The sequence below is a fragment of the Drosophila simulans genome, chromosome 2L (genome assembly GCF_016746395.2).
Source record: "Drosophila simulans strain w501 chromosome 2L, Prin_Dsim_3.1, whole genome shotgun sequence".
Classification (NCBI taxonomy): domain Eukaryota; kingdom Metazoa; phylum Arthropoda; class Insecta; order Diptera; family Drosophilidae; genus Drosophila; species Drosophila simulans.
This window is the reverse complement of record NC_052520.2, coordinates 19,187,719-19,202,656: the sequence shown is the minus strand read 5'-3', so window position 1 is coordinate 19,202,656 and position 14,938 is coordinate 19,187,719. Positions and strand designations below refer to the sequence as shown.

Genomic DNA, 14,938 nt, shown 5'->3' with positions numbered 1-14,938 from the left:
AGATGGCCTGGTGCATTCCTCGCGAGATTCCAGGAACCTCACTCGATATAAACATGCATATCCGATCTTAAGCCGTGTAGAAGTGTACTCATTACTCATCTAGCTCTTAGCTCTTAGCGGTTGCATTTTGTTTGTCTTTTTGGCTTTTTGCATAAGCCAGTGCAACAAAAAATGGAATGAAAATGAACAAAACAATGAAAATGCCGAGTCGGCGGAAAGAAAACACCCGGCTCGGAGCGAAGAAAAAACAATAATACCAAAAGAATATAATACACCGAATGAAAAGCGAAAAGCAAAGCTTAATGGAGGCAACAACAATTGGGATGCACCTGTGTCGCCAGCACTACCTGGTTCTGGCCATTCGGATCTAGATTGAGGCTTCGGCGGCGACGGCGGGGCATTTGCCAACTGGCTCAACCTTCTGCTGAAACCCACAGCTCACCGAAGGTTGCCCCAGAATAGTTTCGCCCATCTCCCAACCCAACCCAAGCCAAACCCAAAGCCACCATTCGAATAGTGGACACCGCAGCTCGCTTTTTTCGGGCCAAAATCAAATTCAACCAATTTGTAATGGCCCGGAGTCGCAGGCGAAGGCAAATGTCTTCATATGCTTTATGCTACGGGCTCGCCCTCCGCCACTTGCCTCTTTTTATGGCATGCCACAGCCAATGAACCGGACAGGCATCATGCAGGGCCCACACACATGGACGCACACCAAGCGCCCTGAAAAACCAGAGATGATACCTTCACACCGACGGATCGAATGCTCTATCTTATTGAACTGGGAGATGGTTCATGCTGGATTCAAGTGCAAAATACGTAACAAGTTTAACTCTAAGATACATCGAAAGAATATATAGAATACTATATACCTACTAATTTCATTATCCATACTTTATTGAATGTATTCTAGCATTATTTATTCGAGTCTAACTCATCAGTTGAAATATATCTTGCACTATATTCCATTTTAGTCTCTACTGATTTAGTTCATATAACCCATAGCTAGGGTAGAAGAGAACGGAAAAATCCGAAATGTGATTTAATTTATTATTACAAACGTTAAAGGACTCGAAGTCGTCCAGGGAAACTTGGAGCATTGGAGCGGGGTGCAAAGCGATTTACGGCAGGACATCAATACCACTGTGAGCAGGGGAACGCGGGGACTGGCAAATGAGTTCCATTTATATCATTGGTCATTACGGAAATTATGCGACGCCGAAGGATTCCGAGTCCGACTCCGAGTCCGACTCCAAGTCCAAGTCCTGGCCACGGAAGCGGTATAAAACGATAAAGATACATTGCGAACGGATGTGCCAGTATGAAAATCGCCCCGGGAACGTTCGATGGACAGAGCTGCATGGCCAAGGATGTGCGGATGCGGCTGGTGGAGCAGGGGCACTGGGCAGGGGATGACACTGAACTGACACTGACCATTCACCAAGCGGCCGGGGTGAAGTCGTAAAAAACAGCCAAGGCAGCCAGCACATCAATAAAAAAAAACGCAAGACAATGGACCCAGTTCGATGGGCTGAGGGAAGCGGACTTTTGGCAGGAAAGGAAGGATTCTTACAAGATGCCAGCCCACAGATTAGAAATGGGTGGAATAGAGTGAGGAAAGGAGGTGACAGATGGAGATTAAATTTATACGATTAACAAAGCCTGTACGAATTTAACATGACTAACTCATTGTTCGTTTGCTTGTAAAAATTATAGCATTCAGAAATACATTTTGATCTATGAAGGTGGATAGTTATTTCAAATATCTGTGAAACGAAAAGTTGAGACTTAGTTATTTAATCAGATTTTTCTTAAATTCCTAGTACCTCCTCACCCTTGGATACCCACACACATCAATGATTGATAGGATTTGGCCGAAAACTTTTTGGCACTTGTCCTTCCTCGCGATAAATTTCCCTTTTCGGGCGCTGCCAAAACGAGATTTACGAGCATATTTTGGTGAAAAACTTTCGAGGACCCAACAAAGCGACAACTAATGAGCTCCTGAAGGACTCGCTCGCCGCTCTTCATTAGGCTAATGAGCAGAGTGACGCCGCAAACTGCTGCAAAACTAATGTGTTGCCATTAACGATTTAAGGTTAAAGTCAGATCAGAAACTGGCAACGGAACACACCCCATGTGCCCATCGTCAATGTCAACGCTACGTGTTTGGCATGCAAACCCGGAGAAAGGCGCAAAATCGGTTAGACCCGGAGTAAAAGTAAAATGCAGGAGGAAGCCCCCCAATCATCCGGCCATGCGATTACATGTGTGAACTATCGATTGAATTAAGACCAGCCGGAGCGGTTGGGGGCGTATGCGAGCCACTTAAGCGTGTCGCTCGACGCCGCTTCCTCCTCGTCCTCGTCCACTTGAGGAGCATCATAAAAAACGCACCACCCCGCACCGCAGCAGATAGGCCAGGAAGATATTTCGCACGCCACACCATGCGATCCCATCGCTACACTGAGGGAAATCCGATATCCGATCCGATAATTCCGATAATTCTATGTTTGCTTTCAAGCAATTGACTGACTAAAACTAAAAAAAATAATAGTTTGGGTTTTTAAATAAGATATTTTTATTTTTTTATCATTTTACTAATGAAATGAAAAACTTGTTATATATATTATATAAATATTATGTGTATATTATATAAAAATTATAACTTTTTCTCATACATATACCATTATTTATGATATTAGATATCACACTGCAAAAATCCTTTTTCACATTGAAATATGTAAGAAAATAAATGTTTAAGCAAGTTTTACGTAAAACATGCCATCTGAATTTTTGACCTTGTTGATACTTATCTACCTATATTCCCTTTCTCGCAGTGTACGTCTCATCAAAGCCGTCACACGTCGCAGTGCAGGCATAAAAAGAGTGTCCCGAATGCACAGCATAATCAAGCGGCGAGTGTGAGTGTGTGTGGACCATAATAATGTTGACAATCATCCCAGTTGTCCGAGATGGTTTTTACTCCGGGCTCGGGATATCTGCCCCTAAGCACTGATTATGCCCAAAATGAACTTAGCCCATGGCCATGACAATTTACCGATTGTCATTGCCGTGTCTATAAATTTCATTTGACAAGATGCCGGGCACTCAACGCTGCTAGTCCGCTACTCTACTGCCTACTCTACTGCCCGCAATCCCAATCCTCAGCTCATCCACTCTTGTGACATCCACTCAAGCTGCCTGTTCCCGGGACTTTGCTCGTTTCTGCCCTCCGGCTGAGGTTGTGAAGGAGGAGCTGGGGGCAAGGAGACTCTCTGTCGCCGGCGATTTGCATCAGAATTTCATAATTATTGTTTAATCTGCACTTGAAGCCGAGTCCCGAAATGTCGCAGACCTCGAGAGAAATGGGATCAGGAATCGCTATCGGATTGGTTGTGAGCCAAAAGGTCTAAGTGTGCTCTCGATGAAAGTGACAAAATAATGGTCGGCGAATATTAAAAATATAATATTGCTCTATGCCACTCAGACGAGATTAGAGAAGCAATTCCTGGCAGAACAAATCGCGCTTTTCAACAAAAACGAGTAGCTCAATAAATCGGAGCAGCTATGAATCATAATAAATGCATGCAATTTAAAGATTCTTTTTGAAAAGATGCATATCTATAGTCCTTCATTAGGTGCAATATTTATATATAAATGATTTTGATACGAATTAAATTGTATATATATTTGAATCAAAGTCTTTTCCGTCTGCCAGACGCTTGATTCCGACTTCGGTCACAGTTTTTTCCATTTTTATTGCATGCTCGGAAAAAGCGAAATCCGACACTTCCTGTCGAGAATTAAGCTAGAAAAAAAAAAATAAGTAAAGGGCAAATAAAGTAAAAATCAAAGGAAAATGCCCACTTGATGGCGATCGCCATCACTTGGCCAAAAAAAAACGCCGAATTTCATCAAAAATACTGGCGCAACTCTTCGATCGAGTGGTTCGTCTGGGGTTACATAAGCTCCTAAGAGATTTGGGTTCTTGGTAGGGCAGGAAACTCATATAATCAAAATAAAAATAATAAATTCAAGACCAGATTCTGAAAAGAGCGTCGCGAGGGCGACACCGCAAAAGTGAATCGAAATTGAAATGAAAATAAACAGGCCAAAGGAAACGTTTTTTATTAGGGACTTATTACGGTTTGGATATGCAGATATGTAGATACGGCCCTCTGATTATTGCCGAATTACGCCGCCCCAACTGAATGCTCCAAAGTATCCCCCGCTCCTAGGGACTGATCTCCTCCATGTTGACGATTGTAACCCAACGCTGCACTTCGGCTGGAGCTCCTCCTCCTACTCCAGAGCTCCTGCATGCGCCGTTACGCGACCGAAGCTTGTTGACAGAACTTATCGCAGTCCAGAGGGATCGGGATCGGGATCGAAGTGTTTATTTTGATTCTTAAACTGTTGCCCGCGGGGGTCGTCGTCGCTGGAAGCCCATTTATCCATGCCGACAGACCACACAGAAGAGGCCACTTCTCGGAAAACGGCGAGATGAAACCCCAAATCTATGATGCAAGCTGAGACTCACTCGGTGGTTTCTAAAACCCAGATATGAATATGAATGCGGACTGGAGACAAAATAGAAAACAATTTGAATACTATGAAAAACTGAGCATTCCATATTTTTACGATCTTCAATGTTTAAACTATCAGCAGTCAAATTAAAAGAATCATGAGCATTCAATGAATCTTTTAATCCGTATCTATCTTTAGAGTTACTGAAACATTTAGTACTAGTAAGATGGCAAACTTTTTGATTCCTTAGTTAATCATCATTGCATTAATAGTCCAGACCTGTTCATCAAATTCCTTTTCCCATTTTATTCAGACTTTATTCAAAGAATTAGCTGGAAAGGAAGTGCCCAAGAAAGTACGCACATGGGATTATTCATTAATTTAGATTTATTTATTACTAAATTGTTTTATGCACACTTATCAACTACTCACAATTGTTTTTAGTTAGTAATTAATCTTTAATTTACCGGCTCAGTATTCGCGTGTGTTTCTTCTAGTTTCACAAAGACAGAAATCTGAATGCATTCAAAAAATCTTAAATTTACATCTTTTCATCTTTATACGTAAGTGTGTGGGTGTATGTACATTATTTTCCATCGTCATTTTCAGTGCTCATTAAATTGTATAGGACTTTGTTAGTTTTTTAGTTTACTTCAGTTGAGTTTGTTCATCGCTTCCATCCAGTTTCACTTTATACATCGGTTCTTCCAGCTTTCGGTGTTTTAACTTAATACAACCTTTAGTTTTATTAGATGTATTGCTACTGAAGGGTTGGAATTTTTGCGGGGGTGTGGCTAACGCGGAAACGGAAGTGGAAAGGGATGTGATAGGAAGGGGAAACACGGCCTCTAGAACAACTATCGCATCTATGATATTATAATTCGCTTCTGTTTCGCTTAATACTAGTAGGGAAACTAAGGCTAGAACTAATCAACAAATAAGCGTGTGTTACTAACTCGTACTTTGTAATAATGTAGCGATTGATAATCAGAAGCCGCTAGTTAATTTACCTTTTTGTTTTTGTTCCTTGGGTTTATACAATGTTTGTCCTTTATACATACGAGTTCCAATTAGTTTTATTTATAATCGATCTTTGCCTTAGTCAGACTGATAATCAGCAAAAGTTCCATCCAAACACGCTCTCTCTCTCACTTTACTTTCTATCTCATCTATCTCAATCTCTGTCGATCACTTTCCAAGTTCTCAAACTGATATTCATCGGAATTTATTGTCGCAATCAGAATAATGACGAATTAAACGCTCAAAAAGACCCCTAAAAAATTTCATAGTAACATAGCTAAACAGAATTCTCCGAAAACCGTTTAATTTTTCAGCATTATTGATTAAATGGAAATGTTTTTAAATTAATGAGGGAAAATGTGCTTAATGTAGTGACCTATTGTTATCTAAATCGCGCAAATAAATATCAACAGTGGTGGTAATGGGAATGCACTTCTCTTGAAAATCCAACCTAGTTACTAAATTATTTTTAAGAATACACAGAAATAGGGATAAACTTACAATAACGCGTGGTATAACATAAATCATTTTGAATGTATAACAAACAGAATTGGAATTCTGACACCTAACCCCTTGGAAACACTTTAACAAACTCTTTTTGGAAAACATGTTCTTTCGAGTGGAGACTATTTGGAAAACATTCTTGGAATCGAACCAATTTACCTTACATTGTGTCTAGGAAAAGCTCTTGGAAATGACCAACTCCTTGGGAAAGTACCTTAAACTCGGAACGCTCTCTACTTAGTTGACCAGCTGCTGGGGATTCCACTGTGGACCCCGATGCTGGAGATGAAGTTGCTGGTGGTGCTGCTGCTGCTGCGAGGAGGAGGATGAGGATGCGGAGGAGCCGCTGGCCACCGCCAACTGGCGTCAGAGGTAGAATTCCGGAGAGCTTTGGCTATCGCCGGCGGTTGCACCTCCTGCACCGCCTCCACCATTTGCCGCCCGCTGCAGACGCTGCATGAGGGCATCCCGCTCCTGACAGACCCTCGAGTACTCCAGCTTCAGGCGGTGCAGATCCTGGTTGAGCACACGGTTGGCCTTCTCCAGTTCGTGGCGCTGATGGAGTCGCTTGGACCGGCAGTTCTGGGCATAGCCGCGATTCTTCAGGGTGCGTCGTTTCTGCTTCAGACGTACTACCTCCTCCCGTGGGCATCCATGGAGCCGCTTGTTCAGCTCCCGTACCGTCAACGTGGTCAGCATGTCGTCATTGAGGCAATCCTCCAGCGTGGCATTGCTGTAGGCACCCGAACAGGTTCTGGGCGACATGTTGTTCGAGGATCTGGTCGAGCTGGCAGAGAGCGGGCGGCAGGGTTGGAGGGCAGCCCGTGTGATGACGCAGGAGCCGCCACCCACGCTGCCGGGTCCACCGCTTCCACTGCCTCCTCCGCCTCCGCTGCTGCCACTCCCATTGCTGGGCACTTGGGGCAGACAGGTGGGCGTCAGGGCACCAGAAGCACTACCGTACGAATTCGAGTGCATGTTGATGGGCGTCAGTTCCAGATTGTGGAAGTGATGGTGATGGTGGTGCGGATACTTGCTCTGCTGCAGCATCACCTGGTGGGGATGACCGCCGTGTCCATGCGGATGATGCTGTGCCTGCATCAGCGGCTGTCCGTGATGGTGGTGATGAGCTGCCGCCGCCTGCAAGGCGTAGTCACGCTGTCTGTCCCACTCCTCCGCCTCCTCCTGGGAGCCCGGATAGGGCAAAGGGCGCAGATCCAACGGTTGCTGGTCCGCCCGTATCGAGTTGGTCAGCCACATCATGTCGTGGCTCAGTCCGGCACTCACCGACGCTGCTCCGGCGGAGGCAGCAGCTGCGGCGGCGGCGGAGGCGGATACAGATACGGAGCTTCCCGGTGTCCTGGCATAGTGGTGTGCGTAAGTCTGAGCCGGGCAGCTGCTGCTCCCCGTGGGCGAGCCCACTACGGGTGGCGTTTCTGGCGGCGTTGAGGGCACTCCGCCCGGAACGCCCGCTCCCGAAGATGTGTTCACCAGAATCGCCTGTCCGGGCAGCGGACCATACTGCTCTGGTGGCGGAGAGAGCGGTTGCAGGCGCCGTTCGTCCATGTGCCACTGGTGGTGGCCGGAGAAGGACCTCAGCTTGATGTGCGGCGATGGCGAGACCTCCACTGCTCCGGCGGGCTCTGGTCCGGACAGCGGCAGCGAGTCCGGGTCATCGTCCGGATTCGTGGGATCGCCGTGGATCGTCGTCCATTTAACGGCCACCGGCTGCGGCGGACTGTGATCCTCGCGCTTCACATGGCCCAAGGTCGTGACCTGGGACGCGGCGCCGGCTCCATGCGCCTGGCCAGCTGCATTTCCGCCCACCTCCAGGTGGTGCAGATCGAACTCCTGAACGTACGTGTCGTTTATGGTGGGATCTTCCATTTTCATTGGATCGACCAGGGACCGGAGAGGGTCGATTACGGGTCTCACATGCAAGGGAGTGCCCGTGCTGATTGGTGGGTGGTGGTTACTGGGTGGTCTCGAAGGGCAACTACGCGAACGGGGGTCACGGAACCAGGCACTGGCACTTTTGGCCTGCGGTTCAGCTTAGTTTTATCTTGATCTCAGGATTTAGGTTACGTTTTATTGGGTTTACCCCAGAATCTATCAGATATTTACTTCGATGCCGGTTTGTTAGATTTCGTTTTAAAAGATTGGCTTGATTACTTATGATTTAAAATGTAAGTATGCTTTTATTAAAGCGATCACTTTCCGCACTTTGGGGCTTAATTCATTTGTAAGCTCGCTCTCTTTCCAATTTTGCTCACTAATTTCGCGAACGCGCTTTTCGCGTCCAATGTGAAAGAGTTAACGGTGGCGACTGAACTCCGGGTCCGTTTCAACTACGGTCGGACTGAATCTGACTGGAGGGTGGCTCTGCTCTGGAAGCTCTGCTCTGGATGCTCTGCTCCCTTCATGTTAACTGTTAGAATGGCAGCGCAGCGCGCGCACACCCACACACACACCCATTCCTTTTCCCAACAGCCGACAAACAAAACGACTTGCCAAAACCAAAAAGCCGACCAGCCCAACAACAAACAAAACCGAGCTCGAACGCCATTCGCTGATGGCTTTAGCTTTGGCTGCCAGGGAACTCCTGCTGGAAACGTGGAAATGACGGTTCTAGTGGAAGGAAAGGGGCGAAAGGGCGGGGAAGGCACTTGTCCGCAAGAGAGAGAGAGCCTTTCGTTGTAGTTGTTGTTGGTGCTTTTGCCGGCAGCTGCTGCTCTCGCGCACAACAACAACAAAAGTCAAGCCGGGAAAGCTTCGTAGATTCGGTGCACTGCACAGTGGGATGAAAATCGCAAATACTTGTATGCAAATATTAAATAATTTTATTCGTCAATTTTGACAGGTATTATTGGTCTAAATCAAATACAATTTTTTAAAGCTTAATGAATAACTTTGAACTTACAGGAAGCGATTATTGTTTGACCTGCTTCAAATGTAACAATACTTACATATCAATACAAAATTCTATTAATTTTATATATTTTTTTAAGTATTTTAAAGAAATTTATATCTTTCATGGAAATTTAATCAATTCTTAGCGATTTTTATAAACCTCACTTACTAACTAAAATCTAACAATATAATGAACCTCACTTCACCAAAACAAATATGTTGATGTAGTAACAGTCTAAAAGGCGACATAACAAGCCAGAAAATTCGGTGCATTGCCTCAGAATGGATCATTTAAAAACATATATTATATACTTATAAAATATATTATGTATATACTAATGTTTAAATTTCGGAAATGCAGTAAAATATATTATGTACATAGTTTAAATTTCGGAACATGTAGCAATAAGTAACGTTAAAGGAAGCTCTTGATGCCAATACACGAACCACTGTGCAAGAGCACAAATCTATGCTCTGGGATTTCACTTTGTTGGTGGTGGAATGGCACCGTTGGTGTGGCTGCTCTGCTGCTCGGTTTATTTTGGCAGAGCTCTTGAAGTAGGCGTTTTGAATTGCCATGGAGCGCATAAAAAATGGCACACATAGACACACAGACACACCTTATGCTGTCGTCGGCTCCGCCCACTTTGCCACTGTGTGCGCGTGGTTGTGTCGGTGTGGCTCTCCCCATCTGCGAGAGTGTTGGTGTCTGAATATTTATGAGCAACTACCACGGAAATTCCCGCATAGCCCCATTTGCCGACTTCCAGTCTCATTTGGCTGGCCATCCACACGAAGTCGGTGATGGAGGTGGAGATGGATGTACCCATGTACACACATATATCCACATAGGAAAGTATCTGCAGGAGTGGGTCGCACAAGCACAGGCACATCCATATCCACGGCCACTGTTCCATTTTCCAGTGCATAAGTCAATGGGAGATGTTTTAGCCGAGATAAGTCGCTCGATTTGTTTTGGCTCGTATATAATACACTGCCCACTCCATGGGCATGTGTGTGTTTGCTTGGGCCAAAGGATTCCATGGTGCACAGGTGCATTTTTATGCTGAGCCAGCGGAAACGGAGTACAGAACTTAGGAGCCTCCGACGGCCCAACTTGGACACGGGGCGCTCTTGTTTTACTTTAATTTGGTCCCCTTTTTTCTGGCTTTTTGTTTTGAGCAAATGTTTTGTCTTCGCTGGCCAAACAGATTGCTCTGATGTAATATTGTTGTGGGATATAGAAAGGCTTCTGCTTTGTTTGTGCAACAAGTTCTGGGTCGCCAGGAGGGGTGGACAGGTTGTGGAAATGTGGGCTAGCAATGCCAATCCACCTTTCCTATTACAAAATTTAAAAAATTGCAATATTTTTAGGTTAAATATTCGACATAAGATCTGGGGTAACTAAAGCCACAAGGATTGGGATCTCAAGAAGCCAAGATCCTAGCTTATGTATTGTAAGATTGTAAATAGTTAAATTCAACATTCAACAGAATATTTAAAGCGTCGTTTAAAATTTGATTCACTGCGCATCTTAACAATATTTTTATAATTTTCTTAAAATAATACAATACAAACAATAATTTTCAGTAACAATAAGGCTATAGCTACATATTCGGAAAAATATATATTTTTCTATTACACAGATTTTAATAAATATTTATTTATTTAGTTTTGTGATTTCTCGTTGAAACTTTTCCTATTCACCAGTGGAGCATTTCAATGAACTCCTTCCCCCAGAGAACTATTCCGTATTTGGTTAGCTTGTGAGCCGCAAAAGTGACCACAAAACTTTGTTCCACTTGCTGCGACAACTGGGCCTTGTAGTCGAATCCTCCCACCCATCCACCCACCTCCCCCTTGGCATTCGGGAACACCCATTCTCCACGCAATTGTTGTGTCGAAAGGAATCGGCAAAGGGGCGGAAGATGGCATAAAACAGGACTCTGCGTAGTCCTCAGCCAGCAGGAAAAACATAAAACAAAATCAATTCAACTGCTGTGGGTGGGAAGAACGGGGGAAAATGCAAAGGGAAAAGCGACGGTGGGGGGAGGGGAGTGCTGGGCTTCATTGAAGCTTGTCAAAATTAAATTGAACACAATCGAATTATCCTCTGTATGCTCCATTTGGTTGTCTGTGCTGATTTCCAGTAGATGCGGGGATTGAGGCGCTTCGCCAGACAAGGACGAAAAATCGACGGCAGAAGGAGATAGCACGATGGTCAGGCAGGCGCAGCACTTAAGCATATTAAAAAGGGTTAAAGGTGTGCAAATATTTACCGGCGGCCAATTAAAAATATTGTTAATAATCAACCGAGAATCGAGAGCAGTCAGTTGGCTGGAGTTGGGGCTTTCGGCCACGTGTTGGCAAACTTTTCGGTTTCTTATTTGCACTTAACCCCCATGCCTGAAAGTATGCAACGATACAGATGGAAAAATACAGTCATGTGAATTAAGGGTGTTATGGATCAGAGGGCTAATATAATATAGGTTAATATATTATTACTAATCAAATTCACTTCACAATCTGAAATTGTATGTATAATATTGATACATGAGATCGCTTATACATATGTACATTCCATAAGTAATAATCTTCTGGATCCGCAGATGGGTTTCAAAGTTACATACCAACTAAGTCCGTTTTTCCTGTCTGTCTTCTTTTGATAATATATTATTTTCGAGTTCACAGGTATGCCAGCCACAGTCTTGCTACCTCGCTCTTAAAGCCCCTGATTTGCATCCGTTCCGAACTTCGAGGGGATTCGATTGTCAACTGGCGCTGAATCCGAGTGCAAATATTTGTACGCGATTCCTTTCAATTGCATTTCAATTGTTGCCGCTGATGATGATGTGTATGTGGATGTCAATAATGATTTCCTCCCGCATCGAGTGAACGCATTTGACAATGTTTATTACGCCGGATTAGGCAGCATTACAACTTACTGGGGAAAAGGCGCTCTAACGTGGTCGCCATCCTGCCATGTGGTGATGTGATTGATTGTACCCGACAGTCCATCCCCATCGCCCCCGGAATCCCGCAGATCATCGCCTCAAGTGCACTTTAAGCACGAAGTATGGTCGTGTTTTATCACAAGCGACTCCTGGTGAATCTACAAAAAATCGATTTTTAAACGGCATATAACGTTGACATGTTCACGTCAATTTACCTTCCGTACCCTGGTGGAAAACCACCCAGCACCTCCCTTTCCATCCACATATCTCAGCGGGAGTGCAACTCCATTGGGGGTCGCCTTTGTGTTGTTGCACAATGAGTTTTTACGCGATTTATGCTCCTACTTTTCCAATACAGCATTAATGACTTGTGACGGGTGATCGAGATAGACTGGAAGTTAGTGCATAGTTTTAGTTTTAGGATTGGACTCAAAAACCATAAATATATCACGGTAATGTCCAATCACTGTTAAAAAGCAAACATTCTCGTGCTAAAGCAACCTTTATTTCTAGGAAATAATCTTCTTAACTTAATGTTGGCATATTACAAACAAAGAAATTAAACTGTATAAAACTATTTAATCAAGTAAAAACGTTATTGGCTTTATGAAATTTCCTTTTTGCTTTTCAAAGCCAATTCTAAACACAAAATTCCCCTAAGTGAGATGTTTCAATAGCTCATAATCATATATAATTTCCACTGGCACACACACAGTTGGCAGTTGGTAGTGCAAAGTAAATAAATTTCGCAACCATTTATCACTTGGGAGGTCCTTCGCCGAGCAAACAGACTTCGTCCTGCGGCAGGACCTGAGGTAATCGGTGTCTGTGGCAACAGGACCATAACGATCCACCATTTATGCGGCTTACACCTTCGCCTCGGGCCCGGAATCGTCGTCTTCCGGAGTCAACAAATTGACAGCGAATATTTCAATTATACTGGCCTGGTCCTTAGTTATGGAAATCCCCCAAGCCCGAACAATCCCCACTTTGCGGGGCAGTGGGAAATTGACCCCCGTTCAGCCCAGTTGATGTTTGTTTACAAATCGCTGGACATAATTTATTTGTTCCCATTGTGTTTTGCTTTTGGCCTGGGATCTGCCTGCCAATCGCCGCGTGATAAGGAAACCCAAACGGGGTGTGAGTGAGGGGTTGATTCGGTCGGGGTCACCCTTGCCAGCTCATTAGGAAGCAATTATCCGTTTAGGGTTGCAAACATACCTTCTGGGAGAGAGGGAAAAATTGAAGGTCAGGTACACTGTCAACGGATGTCAACGACTGTCAGTTTGACACTGCCTTCGGTGACAGTTGACAGCCGGGGAACGCCCTCAAATGTGTCGTCTGGATAATATGGCCAATTTCGAAAGTGAGCTGCAGATGATTTCGAAATGAGGAAGTTCTTTGGGGGATTGGGCTGTCTGCATGTCCATGGAATAATAAATCGGAGGTTATTTCAAGAGTAAATTGAGTTCAGAGCTCACTAATAGGAGAGACACACAATGAGCTATTTAGAAATCAAACAAGTACCAACTACGGTTCCCTTTAAAGTTAATAATCCTGCGAACTATCTGAGTGGTTGTAAGTGATTTTGGATACTCGTTAGCTCAATTTGCAATGAATTTTCTTGAGTTACTGGTCAAAAATATTTCTGTCATGCTCGGAATGATATATGTATGTATAGATCAAAAACCCCAAGATATTGGCTACTTAAAAGACAACACATGTTGAAGAAGGCGAATCCCTTGCCCCTTCTGACCGCCTTCTTTGTTTTTCAATAAAACTCGAATAAATTCAGTTTGCCAGCCATAAATTATGTCCAGTTCGGTTTCGCCTCACACACGTGTTGCCAGAAGCCAGAAGCCAAAAGCCGAAATGCCAAAAAGCCAACTAATAACGCGCATCGGTCGTGCCCCCCAAATGTAGGCTATGCGATGTGTGTTTTTTGTCCGAATGTTTTTTCCGTTCTGACTGCCACTGTGTTACTGTCCCCCCCATAAATATTTGCGCAATAAATTTTTTAATCTTGTCGCTTTAATCGCACAAATGTCGCTGTCCTTTATACGCACTCACACAGCTGTCCAGCACGCACACAGATTATGGCCACCCCCACCCCCACAATCGAGCCACATACACATAATACACATAATGCCAACCTAGACCCCCGGTAGCACCGAAATCAATTTCACTATCGTTGACCAAACGGAAAAGCAAGGCCACTGAGGGGAAGAGAGGTGGCAGGATACTGACTTTGGATACCCTGCACTTGGACGGACAAATCTGTGAAGCAATATACTTTTAACAGAAAGCTAACATTTAAATATATATACCTACTTTCAGTTCATAAATAGCCTACGCTCTAAACTCTGAAGCTATGGGTACAGCAAAATATTGGTTTCTAAATCTTAACCAGGAAACCTAATTGACAATACAGAGTACCTTTAAGTCGAGAAAGTAATTTTTTTACCGTTTTTTACGCAGACGGCAATGACTTCCGGGGGTCGGGGGATGGCGTTGAGACAACGGGATTCAATAAAAAATATCAAACATATTCGCAACGGTCAGATGGAGGAATCGAAATCTCCAGCACCTTCCCTCTGTCCTTCGAGCTCGATCTCCCCTCTCACTCACATCCGGTGACAGGACGAGTGCAAACATATTTATGGCTACCGACTGCATTTTATGCGTTGTCCAACACTCAATTACCATAACGGCGAATGGTCGTGTGGCTAGTTGTCTCGCTCTGGCACCTAACGCACTTTGCATACGAATCGCATAAAACTCAAAGGACCAATATGCCATACATCCTAACCGAAACGAATCTTTTGCGGGCTAGCCGGGCCATTTGATTCGGTTAGGAACAAATTATTATTGCCTATTGCCCCAAATTCGGTCGTGATAGCCGATGTGTCATTGATGTGACCGCCAAATGTATGAAGCATTACGGTTTATGTCGCTTCTAACCTCAAATTGTTGCGAACGAACCTCAAATGGATTGTTTGGTGAGTAATATTACATTGAGG

At 44.2% G+C, this 14,938-nt stretch overlaps 1 protein-coding gene across 1 annotated transcript; it reads right to left on the bottom strand.

Annotated features, from left to right (window-relative positions):
* Positions 1-4,899: 4,899 nt before the first annotated feature.
* LOC27206202 (transcription factor MafB) lies at positions 4,900-8,487 on the bottom strand. The gene has a single exon (XM_039294832.2). The coding sequence runs from the start codon at positions 7,945-7,947 to the stop codon at positions 6,421-6,423; it is 1,527 nt and encodes a 508-aa protein (XP_039150766.1). The 5' UTR covers positions 7,948-8,487; the 3' UTR covers positions 4,900-6,420.
* Between the last annotated feature and the right edge of the window lie 6,451 nt (positions 8,488-14,938).

Coding starts and splice junctions, on each gene's coding strand:
- LOC27206202 (XM_039294832.2), bottom strand. CDS start 7,947: ATGAAAATGGAAGATCCCACCATAAACGACACGTACGTTCAGGAGTTC.